General features: G+C 40.6%; 1 protein-coding gene across 1 annotated transcript; it reads left to right on the forward strand.

Annotated features, from left to right (window-relative positions):
- Positions 1 to 11782: 11782 nt before the first annotated feature.
- On the forward strand, positions 11783 to 16127 carry frrs1l (ferric-chelate reductase 1-like). Its single transcript, XM_029451073.1, has 5 exons — positions 11783 to 12328; positions 12766 to 12850; positions 13111 to 13249; positions 14761 to 15007; positions 15102 to 16127. The coding sequence occupies exons 1-5, from the start codon at positions 12124 to 12126 to the stop codon at positions 15272 to 15274; spliced, it is 849 nt and encodes a 282-aa protein (XP_029306933.1). The 5' UTR covers positions 11783 to 12123; the 3' UTR covers positions 15275 to 16127.
- The last annotated feature ends 271 nt before the right edge of the window (positions 16128 to 16398 follow it).

Raw genomic sequence — 16398 nt, forward strand, 5'->3', positions numbered from 1 at the left:
AAAAAATAAAATGATTTGGCAATGATTTTTAGGGGAGCAATCTGTGAGAACAAAGCAGATCTACAGCAGTGATGAAGATCTTGAAGTAACAACACTCAATATGGAACAACAATATGGTGTGGAATTCCTCATGTTGAGAATCACACAGAATATCACATTAAATTAGAGTTATCAGATTTTTTCTTTCACAAAATGTTACGTATACCGCTGTCAGCACACAAACGTCCACATACCTAGTCAGGACTGTAGGTACTGCTACATCCATTAAAATATTTCTGGATATATTATAAAATGCTCACCTGTCGCCATGCCATTTGGGAAAATAAGCTGTTCCAGTTTCCCAAAAGGTCCATTGTTGCTGTGAGTAGAGGTCGACAGACCAACTGAAGTGTATTTGTCAATTATCGGGACGCTGTAACCAGGTTGTGTAATAAAAACGCCTTCAATAGTCGCAGATGGCCTTGACTAACTGTTTCAAGATGATAGGCAGCCTAATATGTTACCTATTCATCTAATATGTGCTCTTATTATTCTATCAGGTTCAGGGTGACACAGACTAAGACTAAATTATTCTGATATTTGCTTCAGTTTGTTTAAAAAGTGTGGTTAACCTGCATTGAGTTTTCAATTCCCACTTCTCATATTGATTCAGACATTTCTTCAGTCAATTTGAAAAGCTGAAATGCAAAGAAACTGCAGAAGCGATGCTGCTTGTTTTTCAGAACTGAAAACTATTTGTCCCTATAGATCCAATTAGTGCAGGTGGCCTTGCTTTAATTTGAAGTAGATACTAAGGTCTAGCGTTTGGAATATCACAGTGATACACCTCAGTCAATGTATGTTAGTGATCCTGAGCAAATAGAATAATACTGTATATATACTTTATATATTTATATGTGTAGGTTCTGGATAAGAAATCCCAGTTCTATATGTTTGTGACATTTGTTTGGCATTAATCGTTGATAATCTTTCACATGAAAAATTAGATTCAAAATAAGATACTTGATTGCCCTTTGGAGGTAGTGTTAGGAATCTGCTCTGTGAGCTCATGTAAAGACCAAACGACACGTCGTGACCTCACACAAGATATAAAAACGTGATAAAAACATAGCATAGCTCAACATAACGTAACATAGCTCTATATAAAATAGAGCAAATCTGCCACATTTATTTTCCCTCATGACCTCATCCAAACTCAATATGTGTCATTTTCATATTTAACTTTTGTTCTAGAAGTAATTATGGATGAAACATTACTGAGCTTTTGAAACCCTTTTATGAAACAGTTAGATTTATAAAAAGGATAAAAAGACGGTGTTTCCAGAGCGCACACGACACAGATTATACATTTCTTTAATCTTTTTTTTAAATAAAGAAGGGGAACTCACAGAAATTAGCTACACAAAATATATAAAGGCAGTTTTTAAAATGCAAAAGCAGCAATGTGTGTGTGCGTGTGTTTCCTGCAGTGTGTCCACATGCAGAGGTATTAAGAGTAAGATGAGAAGGAGGGCTTTGCTGCAGTGATTTAGGAGCCCCGCTAGGCAAGATGATAAAAAAGGCCCTGCGGAGCCTGTGAGGGAGGGAAAAACCCACAAACAGACTTCATTCAGTGTAAATGTGTCCCAGTTTACTGCCTACACAGAAATATGGCGTCTGAAGTCTTTTTTTCTATCTCTACCTGTTTCCTCTTTTAAGGAAACTGACTTTACCTCAAAGTTGCAAAAGAAGAATCCCCCCCCCCCCCCCTCTCAGTGCCCTGTGGGGGGGGGGGGGGAGGGGTGGTTATTGAGATCACGGTGTGTCTGAGTGGCAGCGATAACCGGTACCCAGGTGCCACCGGCACATGGTGTTTAATTAATTAATGAGACCGCGGGGTTGGTTTTCTAATTTCACCTAGCCAGCACCGGGGTGTGGGGGAGATAGCCGTGAAATGTTTAGGTGTGTGTTTTCAGGCGAGGAAAGGAGAGATGTATGTGAGAGTGTGTGCGTGTTATGGGTATATATCTATTTTGTTGGCAGTTTGGGAGCTGGTTTCCTTGTTAGTGGAATATTAAATATGTATGGAATATTTTTACTCAGACTTTTAATCACGCCATATGATTGGGAGTTAATCATGGGTTAAATGCAGCTGATGATGAGAGAAACTCAGTCTGAACCTCCGGCACACTAACCAGGTCATGGACCCATCGCCCTGAAACAGAGAAATGTACATGAGATTTAAACATAATGTAAGCAGTGGATGGTGTTTAGAGCAGAGTATGATATGTGTTACACAGATGTACGTATACTGTATTGGAGGATTTGTTTTAACAAAGAATCTTTTCTAACATTTTAGCAAATGTAATACAAACAAAATGGGAATAAAACCATTTCTCTTAAAACTTTCCCATTACATTTAATTCCAGTTGCAAGACATGTATAAGAATTAAAAGTTACAATAAGACTTTAATTTATTTTAGCAGTTCACCTTTATATTACTCAAATGAACCAAGACGTCACTCAAGTCTATTATATGCTACCATGTTTTATTTAGTGGTTACCTTTTCCTTGCGTTCATCAGGGTGTTTCTGATGTCTTTATTATAATACTGTAGTCCGTTGATTAGTCATGTGACAAAATACAAAATATATGTTATATATATGTATATCAAGATCATCATGAATGTACAGGCCTCCACAAAACATTTTTTTAACATAATTCAGAATTTACTATGTGGCTTAAAAAGTAACCACAATTATAAATAAAGATTAAAAAAAAACAAGATATGCAACATTACAACCACCCTATGTTAATATTTCTTACTCAAAACAGTCTTTCATTCAAGATTCAAAGCTTTATTGTCACGTCACAGTGACATTCTTAGGTTGCTTTTTGAATGATTGTGTTGCGGAACAAAAGTACAAATTGTAATGTCTGCGTGGAGCACTGCTGAACCATAACTCAGCTGTGATTTTATAGTACAGTTAGATGTATCATATTGTACACCAGATTAATTAGGTTTAAATGTTCTTTCAGCCTAATTTATCAAAAACTTCTTGCATGTATCCAACGTAATCAGTGAGCAATACAAATCTGATTCTGGACCTACAAGATTATATTCTTACATTTTTCTGTGATGCGTGAAGATATATTAGCGTAACAAACCATTGCCTTTCTTATTATCTTATCTCTTCAAATATTTTAACACTTTGCTCAAGAGACAGGAGTAGGAGGAGTTTTACTGTTGGATAAATGCAGCGAGGAGAAAGAGCCTTCCTGGTCATGAATGATCGAATATACTTAAACAATAGAAAATCTGCATTTGTATTCACAGCTCATCTTTAAGAGCTGTTTTACATGGTACATGTTAGCAAATTATGTATTTCACTCTTTACTGCTACCATAAACTATTCAAATATATTAGCTTACACCTCATAAATGTTAACACTGCACAACTCTTATACTCACAGTGGAAAAACAGTATAAAGAGCTAATATCACAAAGGAAAGGAATGATTTACTAAAGCTACATAAAACTCTTCTCTCCGTGGGAGATCACAATAAAACTTCTATACTCTCCGATAGTGGAATATTATAGATAGCCTCTATAAAAAATAGCTTTATGGCCCAGGAAAGAGAAGCATTACGACTTGTTCTACCCTGCGCGTTGTAGTTTAAACATCTTATAGCTTAAAGATAAACGAGTCCATAGATTTCATACATCAGACGTCATCTAATTCACAGGAGGTTGATCCATAAAAAATGTAAGGAGTCTTGTTTCAAATGTAAATGTCCACCAGCATTGATGTGGTGCTGTCAGATAAGATATAACACAATATAACAATTAAAGTAAACAACTTGGGTTGCACACTCTGTCCTGACACAAATATGTAACTTATTGATAATATGAAATCCACATTTCCACAAAGCAATGCAGTGCTTCTAATGTTTATCTTTTCGATGCATTTTAGGGTCTGTGAATATTATTTGATATTATCGCATTGTTACCTGGTTGCAATCTTAACTCCAGATATTTTACTGGTGCTCTCATTTACAACAAACATGTTAATAGATGAGATGAACGCAGCTGCACAAGTCTTCCACACACAGGAATAACTCTTGAATCCCATTCCTTACAAGAACGAATGAAGGCTGAACGAATGAAGTGAAACAAAATGGCAATTCAGTCTGATTATCATCTTTGACGTTATCAATTTTCCTATCAAACTAAAAAAGAAAGTGAATCTGCTTATTTCCCAAAATATTGGACTATTTCTTTAAAACAAGTCAAAAGCGCTTTGTATTTCAAATATTACACGGTGATCTTTCTGCTTTCATGTGCTATCGTAAGTTTTTGTCCTAGTCTTGATATACACACACATATATCCTGGCTCCATGGTTGCTCTTTCTGGAGCAGCGGGCTAATGCAAGAAGGGGGGGGGGAGGGGGGTTTAGACCTCCCATTGAACTTGGCTCGCTTCCAGCACTCATTCAGCCAGTAATCAGCTGTGAGTCAGTCAGTCATACCTGGCTTTAAACAAACACATTAACATTTGAGTGCACATTACACAAGCACTCACTTGCGCACACACAATCACATGCTGTCATCACAATAACCAAACACACACCCGCACACACACGCTCACACTCGGGCACTGTTTAGTAACCTGGGGGTTTCTGCTGTGCTCTTACCTGGTGCATCTTTTCAGATTTTCATACTTTTCGCCCTCAGGAGTGTTTGTTTCTTCACAGACATTGGCCTGAGGGGTACATTTGGTGTAGTTCCGGTGGGGACTGGCTTAAGGCAACCACAGGAAGGGGTCTTTAATGATGAGGATGGAGGGTTGGGATTGACAACGGTGCACATTTGGGGTGTTTGTGCAGCCAGACGTACAGAGAGAGAGAGGCTGGCTTGCTGCACCCTGATCAAGGGGTACCATCGCCCACCTATGGCCCAGAAGGAACTAACACTTGCTTCCGGGTACAACTCCACAGATCTGCACTGGAGAAGCTGAGCAGACCCCCACACAGCTGGGGAGGATAACCTCCGGTGATAACACTCACAGGGGTGAATGTCAATCATGCTGTCTGCCCAAATGTGTGTGTGTGTCTGCATGTGTGAGACAATGCCCCTCAATTGTTGATGCAAGAATGCATTATGTACAACTATGCATTGTGTGTGTGTGTTGTTGTGTGTGTGTGTGCGCCCAGTGATGGCCTGTTAGATTGAGCTGTCAGTCGGCAGGCAGCAGATGAAGATTAATGGAGCGCGCAAACAATAAGAGGCTGACAATGATCATAAATATGGTAATGGCCATTATCAATAGTGTGTGTGTGTGTGTGTGTGTGTGTGTGTGTGTGTGTGTGTGTGTGTGGATACAGTATTCATGCAGCAGAGATTTGGGATAGGAGGTGATTCGGGTTACTGAGTTAAAATCGTTTTACTTCCCCTCGGAATTCACACCAAAGAGCCATGCACACACACATACTTTTAGACGGTGTGTTGGCTGACTGATGGAAGGAAGGGACTGGCTTCCAATGTGTTTATGTTTGGGTTGTGGGCTACAAGAGGGAGGGGAGGTGGGCTCATTGAGTGGATGACATGATTGGTGTCGCATTAAAATGTGTTTATTTAGTGTTTGTGCGCGTGTGTGTAGGTGTGTGAGAAGGGCAGTGGGTAGCGATGATGTCTGTGCCAAGCCTCTGATTAAGACTACAGGTTCAGCTAATGGCACAATGAGAGGCTGATTAAGAGAGGAAGAGGTGCTGAAAAAAAGAGAGTTGCGGGAGATAAAAGGGATAGATGGACAGATCCATTCACTAAACTAATGATGGGGCTCTTTGTTGTCTCAACCTATTCTGCGGTTCTCTGGGGTCCTTCCTGTGTCTGCAGCATACAGTAATTTTTTCAATGAAAAGCCTCTTTCTTTATCTTTCTCTGCCTCCTCCTTCCTCGTTTTCTCCCTCGCCGCCCATCTGGGTCACACAGCATAAAAGAGAGCAGTACAGGGGCCATGAACTGAAACCTGGTTGTCCACTTCATCACCTGAAAACACACTTCTTAACCTCTTTCTTTTCACCCAGAAAATTGTCCTCTCATTCTGCCTCCCGCCCACTTTTCTCTACTAGGGTCTGCAAAGTCCACTGAAAAATGTTGGGGGCTGTACGACCTTCCTTGTCCTTTAAACACACATACACACATGCACTCCTGCAGTCTCTCTCTCTCTCTCTCTCTCACACACACACACACACACACACACACACACAACTATCCATCCGATCCTGGTGGAGAGTGTGTGTGTGTGGCAGGGTGGCGATGGATGGAGCATGTAAAATAGACATAGGGAAGTGGTTATATTGGGGCTAATGAGCTCACAGGGGACGCTTGGATTGAGGACGTTGGCCAATGGCAGGCCTGGCTCAGATACATGTTTCTGGAGGGTCCCTGCTGAGCTGAGACCCTCGTGGCCCCATGAGAATCGGTCTATGTATGAGTGTGTGTGTGTGTGTGTGTTTGGGTCATTCCTGTTTGAAAACCCAACAGTCCCTGTGGTCATTATACACTCATTCTACTGAGCTGGTTATTATTGCGCCCCATGGACAGGGGTAGTTAAGCATTTAGATGTCGAATCACATCGGTCATTAAGTCAAGGTCACTGCTAACTGGTAAAACACAGAGGGATTTGCTTGTTTTTGGAGAACTGTTGAGCATAATGCACTGCTCTTGGAAGCCAAGCCGAGCAAACTCATAGAAACTAAGTGATGATTGCTAACACTGTATCAGTGGGAAGTGTGCGTGTGGGCTAACAGGTGTGTGTGACAGTGTGTCATTCTGTGTGTGTCTCATTACCATGCATCGTGTGTCAGTGTTGTCCAGGAGGCTGAGCCTCGGCGTGGTGCTCCAGGGGAGAGTTATAGATTACTGGCTGGAGCAGACAAGGGCCAGGGGAGCCGCTGGAGCCCAGACCCGAGAACTGCAGGCTGGGCACGGCTCTCAGCTCATCAGCCTGTCTCTTGAGGCTGCGGAGCTTAACCTGGAGCAAGGCTCTGATTAACCAGACTAATGACGGTACAGCCCCCAGCTCCCACTGCCCAACACCATAATCACTGCTTAAGGCCCTGGCCAGTCGGCGTGTCTATATGGAGAGAGAGCGGTGTCACAGCTTAATGGATAAGTCTACTGACAACAAGCATTTTAAGTCAGCTGTCAATACAAGCTTTTAAAGTCACTCACATGGCAGGAGACCAATGTATGAAAGGCTGGTGTAAGATCTAATACATTCAGAGCTTAAATAATATTTCCTGTGTTTGTCAGCTGTACGTGTCCATGTGGCTGAGTGTGTGCATTTGAATGTGTGTCACCACAGTTGGAGGTGTTTAATGAGTGCTGATCGATGTCTCATCTGTGCCTCCTTATCTCTAAAGCAAACATTTCATCAGCACAATGGAAGCTTTCAGCCTTTGGTACACAGAGACCCCAACAGACAAACTGCACAAACCAATAGAGGTATGCAATTAAGACAAATACAGACATGCTTTTGTTCACATCCCACTCTTACAGAGTATTACCCAATAAGTGTAACAGCATACACCAGTAAGGAGGTACGTCTTTTTGGTGTCTTTGTGGGTGTGAAGATGGGAGGGTTGGGGTGTAGGTGCATTTGATCTGCAGGCAGAAGAACATGCCAATAGTGTTTACTGTCCTCTGTGAGTAAAGTGATTTCTGACAACTCCTAAATGAAGCCCTGGAGGTAATGGGGCTGCAGCTAGATCACAGACCTGCTTTATGATTGTTTGTGTGTGTGAGAGGGTTAGAGACTCAGGTAATAGCTTGCCGTTATACGAGGGGGTGAGTCGATAAGTGATCTAGCCACTCTCTGATAGAGAATGAGGTGGGAGGTATCTAACATGGAGTTTAGATGCCAAAATAAGACAGGTTTATTTCTGCAGCTCTATGGAATAAAATGATACCTCTGCATTTCTACTACCTCTTTTAGCCATATAGTAACAGAACAAAAGGAATAAGACAGGTGTGGTATTTTAACTGCAGGAGATATACAGGCAAAGAGGAGGCACACCTGGATTAAAGAATAAGGTTAAATGTGTTCTCTATTTTACTTATTGTTAACAATTCCCATTAAAACACCACCAGCAATGTCTCTCAATACAATCAGCTTCAAAACCTTTTACTAATGAATACAGAAGAAAACTTTTTTTTAAATAGGTCACAAATAAAAATGATAATTTTAGAAAAAGGGTTTATTCATTTCTTAAAACAGCTGGGAGTTGAAGTTTTTTTTAACAAAAGTTGCTCAAACAGAGGTAAATAGCACATGTATTGTCAACAAATACACATTTGATGCACTAGTGAGTATGTGGGATAGCCCCAGTTGTGACTCTCGTGTATTACCATTACAATTGAGCCACAAAGCTAAGAATCAGTTTTTAAAATACCCTGGGATCTTTGAAAATATTGTATTTGAGATTAACTCGGATATCATTTCCAGTGCCTAGTGTACACATCACTCTTGAACATGTAATTTCTGTTTTGTTTTTGGACAACAACTTCTATGGCACAGAGGAGAAAAAGCGATATCAGGCTTTGGCGACACAAAGAATACTGTTGGCAGGATCAATAAATGTTTTGGTTTTGGTCCTTTCATAGGATTTGTTGTAAATAAGAGAAATAAAGAATCTTGCCCGCTTTATCCTTGAAAGAGAAGAAGCAGTGGCACAGTAGATATGAGTATACAGGACGTGTGTTCGATGGGCCAGTCCGCACGAGTCTACAGGGGCTGTTATTGACTGACAGCCCTGACTAAGCCATCCACAGCGCTGCTGATCCTCCATAACATCCAGGGTTTAACTTGTGTGTCCAGGCGTTCAATTGTGGGTGACTGGATGTGTGCCAGCCATGCACTTTTCTATTAGTGTGTGTTTACAGTATGTGCGTGTATGTGTTTAGCTCTGCCTTTACAAGTGCAGGTTGATGGCTAAGCACAAGACAGATCCAGGCATGCATTCATAGCAGCTGTGTTTCTGAATGGATCCAGCGGCCATTGTTCTTCTGTCACTAACTCATCTCTCAGGCCCAGGAGACACACCGCTGACATTTACCAGAACCCCCCCCCTATCCAGCCTGCCTCACCCTCTCCTCATCGCTTCTCTCACACTATCCCCTTCTTCTCTCCTGTCTCTTTCTCTCTCTTTCTCTCCTACTGCTTCCATCATGTCCCCTGCTCACTCTCTCTTTCCGTCACTCCACCTCTCTCTATGGCATGATGTGCGGGGACAGATGTGTGTGGATGGGTGTGTGTGTGTGTGTGTGTGTGTGTGTGTGTGTGTGTGTGTCTGTGTCTGAGAGAGAGAGAGAGACAGAGTGAGTGTTTGTGTTAATGAGTGGCCCTTTAAGGCTATTAAGATAAGATTGCTACACCCAGAGTCCCTCATTACCCAGCAAGCATTGCCCCCTACACGGAATGGTAATTGGGAAGGAGAGAGAAAGAGAGAGGGTCGGATGGTAGAAGTGGAAATAATAGAAGGATAAACGAGGGATAATTGGGCGGGTCGAGATCAAGAGGAGCGATTGATCAGGTTGATTCGTGTCTGCGGAGAGAAACTGTGAAGTGAGGAAGGGTTAAAGGTCACACTCTTGTATGTACACACACATATGATACAAAAAACACACAAATGGATCTTCTATAGACCTGCACACTACACAATGTAAATGTAAGGGTTCGCATTAATGCACACATGCTACAAAATACATGGGACCTCAAAGTGAAAAAGTGTGTGTGTGTGTGTGTGTGTGTGTGTGTGTGTGTCAGTTAGCCTTTGATCTCTCTAACAGACATTATTGTCTATTTACACATTTAGTCTGCTTCAGATTGTGTAACACCAGCATCACCTACAGGACACAGACACGAACAGCAAAGTTTCTCGGCCTTATCCAAAACGATCTGAAACTAACATCATTTTTTTAACTTTGGTAACTCTTTGGCCAAATACTGAACAATTAAAATAACTTGTTTTTATTATATATTCAATCAATTTAGGTTATTTCTTTCTCAAAAATATTCACATTTAAAATGATCAATTTAAGCAAAACCAGCACTCCACAAACTTTCTTTGTGAGTAATGGTGTGTGATGAAACATTAAATATGATTGTCTACTATTTGCACAATCTGTTACAAAACCATTAAATATTACATATGACATGTATTTCTAGGGATGTGGTTGTCACTTCTGTCATTATGATTTCTATAGATTATAAGATTCTAATGTTAATGTTCTGTTTACTGCTGGTCTCGACGAAATGGGCTGACTCATGACATTAAGTATTGAGAAGATTTTAGGATGATGATGACTGGACACAGAGCAAGTGTAAACGTATTAATTTCCCTTCATGAGTCAAAGGCATTTGTGAATTGTGTAATGTTTATTCCTACACAGGGCACAGTAATGATCCATCATTAGATACAGATCTATTCTGTATTTCTGAACTACGGTTTAAGTAGTACACTCATAATAGACCAGGCTCCCATCAGATGTTATTCCTAAATACGACACAAGTGCACCGAAGTGACGGAAGTCCTTCACTGAAAGTCATATAGTTCAATAGTCCAAAATATTACATACTGCACTGCATCAGTTGGAAAGTGGCTTTCTGTGAAAGGTGAAAAAGATGGATGATAGCCTAGAAAATGACTCCCTAAACCGACCTGAAAATGAAGTTCAAACCGTGGCTTTATATCACCCTCAAGTGGTGAGACTGTGTACAACCACTGAAAAAGACGGGATGGAGAAACAACGATGTGAGTGAGGATGGAGTTTATGTTTTGTTCAGTTAAAAAAATGCATATTAATCGAGTCACACTATGCACACAATCAAGTCTGCCTACAAATGTTGTGTGAACGTACTACTGTAGGTACATCTACTACTACAGGCTCGCCTGTACTGAAGTGTTGCTAAAGCAGTTGGGATGAGATTTACTGGGTCACTGTGAGCTAAATACACAAATTGAAGCTGAGCTGCACAGTATTAACTAAATAATGCATTCAGAAGGTGAATACAAGGCTGCACAATCCTTATACATTTTTAAATTGCAGCTAGATTTGGACCTACATAAAAATACACATGTTGTTAGACAATTGTGGGATATATGTGCCAGATTCGTTCAGGAAAATGCAACTGGAAATGAGAATAATTCCAACACAGCAGCTGGCAATTAAAACATGTTGGGAAGTTTTAAAGGCTGATTTCAGCATTTTTAGACAAACTCCATTTACTTACTTACTTTTATGTAAATTAAAATTAGATTTTCTCAGAAGAACATTATTCCTAGCAGTGTGCCACACTTTTTAATATCAACCATTGTGTTAGGGTTATTATGATTGTTTTAATAATGTAATTGCACAAATAACTGACGAACTAGAAAAATCAATTAAATAAATCATGTTTAAGAATTTAGTTTTGGTGTCTCTGGAGTCTAAATTTAGGGGGACTAAATTTCTATTTATGACAATAATCTTACTTCCAACCAATTTCTCTTTTTTATTTATTTAAGCATAGTCATGCTTTTTGCTCACCTTTCGGCAGTAGGCTACATGCAATACGATCTACTCCAAATCTCTGTTTTGGAATTACCCTCTCAATCTCTGATTATGGGGCATAATCCCCAATTGATCGATCCTGATAGCAGCACGTAGCGGCTCCTCATTGGATGTTACTGTGATTGACTGAGCAGGGAGAAGAGAGGGAGGCCGGGCGAAACCATTCATCCGGCCAATACTCCGACTGAAAAATATGTGACCATCAATGAGCACTGCTAGGCATCTAGAATCGGATTCCAAAGAGGATTATAGGCGTGTATCTGAATTAGATGGTACGATTACAAATATGGGTAATTTAGGATTGGATTAGCCTTAATCACACGGTCATCGGCTCTGAATCCCCCCACCTCCCTGCGAATAAACAGCCTCACAGGCTATTGGGATGCGGGGATGATTTTGGTGACGCTGCGATGGGTAGGCCCTACCTGCGAAGATACCGAAATTCAAACAATAATGAGGATCCAATTTGATTTCAAGTTGCTTTAGTCGTTTTGATCGCTTCTTTGTTATTGTTCTAATTATTTGGCCATGATTTTCCTGCGGAGGCTCGTGCAGCTGTTGGTGCTTGTGATACAGAGCGGATGGTGGGGGGTCGCGCCGAGCCCCACCGATGAGGGAGCACTACGGGCCGGCCACGGGGAGCACGGAGAGCCGGGACATCAGGAGCCTCACAAGGACTCCTACAGCACCTTTGCCTCAGAGTTCCTGGAGTCCAGATATCTGTCCGATGACGGTAAGGATGTAATGCATTACTATAGACTCACAGTCGATGGATGCTGTTTTTACATGTCATGCGCATTAGACAAACTTCTAGCATGCATGCGTCAATCATAAACACAGACAATGAAACAGAAACTAAGCAGAAACTGAACATGTGCTGCTTATTTTGTGTTGCATCTAACCTGTCTCCACTGTGAAAGGCCTTTCAGCACCCAGGCCAGCTCCCCCGCTGGTAGCTGCCCACCCCCTCTTCCTCTCTCACACACACACACACACACACACACACACACACACACACACACACACACACACACACACACACACACACACACACACACACACACACACAGTGCATATGGCCTCCCCCTAGTTGGCCCTTTGGCTGTCTTCAAAACAAGCATCAATTTTGTTTTTGTGTGGAACCAACAGTGCTGATTTTGCATTTTGCAGGTTATCCATTCCCCACCGCCCCGCCAGTGGATCCTTTTGCTAGGATCAAAGTCGTCGATTGTGGAGTAACCAAAGGCTGCATAAGGTTAGGAAATAATACATATTTTGCAAGCTCTTACTTACTGAACAGAGCTCTGATGCAGCTGTATTCCCTGGAGCTGCTTTATCCTAAATGCTGCAGCCTGACTTCAGAAAGCTGGAGCTAAACATGGACCTGTCCACTGTGTAGTATTTGTTTTCTGAAACTTGAATGAAATTCATTTCAAAATGTCTCTTGTTTGGTTCTTACGTTTCAGTTTGTCAGTGGTGCCTTTAAAGTGAACGTTTCTACTTGTCTATTAACAGGTATGGGAAGCCAGGGTGTGATGCAGAAACTTGTGACTATTTTCTGAGTTATCGTCGCATCGGGACAGATGTGGAGTATGAGATGAGCGCAGACACAGATGGCTGGGTGGCCGTAGGTTTCTCCTCTGACAAGAAAATGGTGAGCAGCAGCACAACAACTTATTTTGGGACTTGTTTGGGACAGCATAACACATAAGTCATTTTACTTTTATTTGTTGCATCAGACCAAGTCACTGGATGTGTTGCATGTGATGCATCTTTTTAAGAGCCAATAGACTATGAAACTAAATGATTAACTACAAACAGTACTAAAGAAATACTTTAAAGGATTTTATTCTAAATGCAATTGTCTATTGTTTACATCATTGTCTTCTAAATGGTTTGGCATGAATGTAAAACACTTTTAACCCATTATGGTAAGTATTAATGATAAATACAGAATTAATACTTCATATTTTAAGGCAGTGGGAGTCCCAAGATACACATACACATACATATGCTTTTTTCTTATGTTCATTTTAGGAGGCCACAAGCCAAAAGCTTTGGGAAACACTGTTTTAAGGTGTTAACACAACATATAATTAATATAAGTGACACAAAAAAACATTTTATTTAATGTTATTATTGTACAAATGTTCAAATGATTTATTTTATTATTATCAACTGATTTGTTGAACTTGCGTACCAATCAGCATGCACAAACATTATAGATGCAAATGTATGTTTAGAACCCCATAATGAAGGCTGGGCACTGTCAATATTTATCATTCATTGTCTCATATCTAGGGTGGACACAAGTGCAGTGGTTAGCACTATCGCTTCACAGCAAGAGGGTTCTTCTGTGAGGAGTTTGCATGTTCTCCTCATGTCAGCGTGTTTTCCCCAGGTCCTCCGGCTTCCTCCCACAGTCAAGCCAAGTCAAATATGCACAAAATAAGTTTCCTTGTACTCTGAAATTCTTCATTTGCCTTCCACTCCAAATGCTGTGGATGTGAGCATGAAGGGTTGTCTGTCTCTGTGTGTCGGCCCTGTGATTGACTGGCGTCCAAGGGTGTCGCCCAATGTCAGCTGGGCTCGGCTGCAGCCCCCCACGACGCTAAGGATAAGCAGCTATAGATAACTGATGGATGTCTGATATCTACATAGTCATGTTGAGGGCTTTTTAATATTGTTTATCAATTTTAAACAAAGAAATTCAAAGCACTTACAAAAGTATTCTCCCAAGAATGAACTGTGAGATATCTGCCAGCTGAAGAGGAGTTTGACATCCAGCTAACACGCAGTTCATTATGAAACAACTTCACAGTTTTGTGTGGTGAGCTGGAGTTTATCAATATCAAAATAATATTTACTTTTTCATATATTGCCTATACCTACAGGTTTTTTAGTTTTTTTTTTTACTCCCTCATGTTCATAATAATAACCCCTTTTATTTAAAGTTTAGAGAATTAGGTGTTGAGTCAAAATACGCCTCCAGTCTCATGTAACTTCAGTCTCATTGTGACAGGTCTTTAGAAGAAGACAAAGGGGCCTTACTGCATGAACAATAATAGCATCTGTCTGTCCCAATTACTATATTTATATATTTTTTAAAGAAATGAATATGTAACAATTTGGAATAAAGCTCTTCATTACTTCCTATTTCCTCAGGGAGGGGATGATGTCATGGGCTGTGTCCATGACGATAACGGACGTGTACGGATTCACCACTTCTACAATGTCGGCCAGTGGGCCAAGGAAATAAAGAGGAACCCTGCCAGAGACGAAGAAGGCATCTTTGAGAACAACCGGGTGATCTGCCGTTTCAAACGGCCACTATACGTCCCCAGAGAGGAAACACTTGTGGACTTACACCTGTCATGGTTTTACCTGTTTGCATGGGGACCTGCCATACAAGGTGATGAATCAAACTTTAGCATCAACTCAACTCTCTTTGTGATTGATTTTTTTGTCTTTTATGACATCTTGCATCGTCTTACCTTTTCCAACAGGTTCCATCACGAGGCATGACATCGACAATCCTCCTGTCAGCGACCGCATGATCAGCATCTATAAGTACGAGGACATCTTCATGCCTTCTACAGCCTACCAGACCTTCAACTCTCCCCTCTGCTTACTGCTCATAGTAGCCCTCACCTTCTACTTACTAATGGGAACCCCATAATGAAGCACAGGAGAGCACATAGTGGAAAGAAGAGTGAAGAGAAGATGAAGCAGCAATAAAAAAAGAAGTTGTCTAATGCCATATTCAAGTGTGAACTTTGCGCAAAGAGACACTGTATTCGATATATTAAACACAATAGAGAGTCTGTATGCATTACTCTGAACTCATACAGAGGATCTTGACAAATTATTAAACCTATAATCTAGAGGTGCCTATATTGTAGGGGGTGATACAGTTACACATTGTCATGGACATTCATTACTCTACTGGTGTCAGTACAAAACAAGAGTAGTGTTATAGTATAATAGATCAATTATTTTCAGTATTTATAATAGCTTCCATGTATTTAAAAAATATGAGGACTACACTTGACAATAAATAAATCTCAGAAGTCTTCAAAATACTGCATGCACTGGGAAATCTGGAAATTAATTCAAACATCCTCTGATCACTGGTGAAGAGGAGTCAGTGCCTCATGTTGAGCTTGGTTTAAAAAAGAAAACAAGCACCTCACAGCCATTTTGCAAACACTCTTCCTGTCCCTTTACTCTCTTAAGTTTATATGGATATCATGCTTTGCAAAATCTTCAGCACTCATAAACACTTGGTTTCCTTTTTAAAAATGTTTTCCCTTTCTCAACCACAGTGGCTGTTGGGTTTGTTTATCAGTATTGGGGCACTGTGACTGTGTTTAACAGACAGAGAGAGACTGCTACACAAGTTACTGTTGCAAGCAATAACACACTGATCAGGAGCAAACTGTGGATTGAAGAACAGTTTGCTTGGACATGGACTCATTTCTTCCCCCTCAGGCTGTTATTGTTGCCTTTTGATAAAATCCCTCCCACTGAAACAATGTGCCATAGATGTGTTTATTAACAACCTGTGAAGAAATAAGAATACAATATACACAAGACAATAGATAGATCTTGCTGTGCATGAACTTACAGCTCTATCAGTCAAACAATATAAGGCCATAGGAGAGGATTTTTTTTATAGAATTGAAAATAATTATATTTAGGGCCTTAGCTGGCATTGAGGACACTGATGTCATGTCCTCTGTATTTTGAGAATGCAGGGGTTCATGTGGTTATTTCATCTTTCAAATTGTTCTGATGCTTTTT

Source organism: Cottoperca gobio, chromosome 16 (genome assembly GCF_900634415.1).
Source record: "Cottoperca gobio chromosome 16, fCotGob3.1, whole genome shotgun sequence".
Lineage (NCBI taxonomy): Eukaryota > Metazoa > Chordata > Actinopteri > Perciformes > Bovichtidae > Cottoperca > Cottoperca gobio.

What these genes read in the sequence shown, in the direction of transcription:
- frrs1l (XM_029451073.1), top strand. Translation starts at nt 12,124, where the DNA reads ATGATTTTCCTGCGGAGGCTCGTGCAGCTGTTGGTGCTTGTGATACAG. An exon ending in GTAACCAAAGGCTGCATAAG is followed by an intron (nt 12,851 to 13,110) that starts GTTAGGAAATAA and finishes GTCTATTAACAG; the next exon opens with GTATGGGAAGCCAGGGTGTG. An exon ending in ATGGGGACCTGCCATACAAG is followed by an intron (nt 15,008 to 15,101) that starts GTGATGAATCAA and finishes CTTTTCCAACAG; the next exon opens with GTTCCATCACGAGGCATGAC.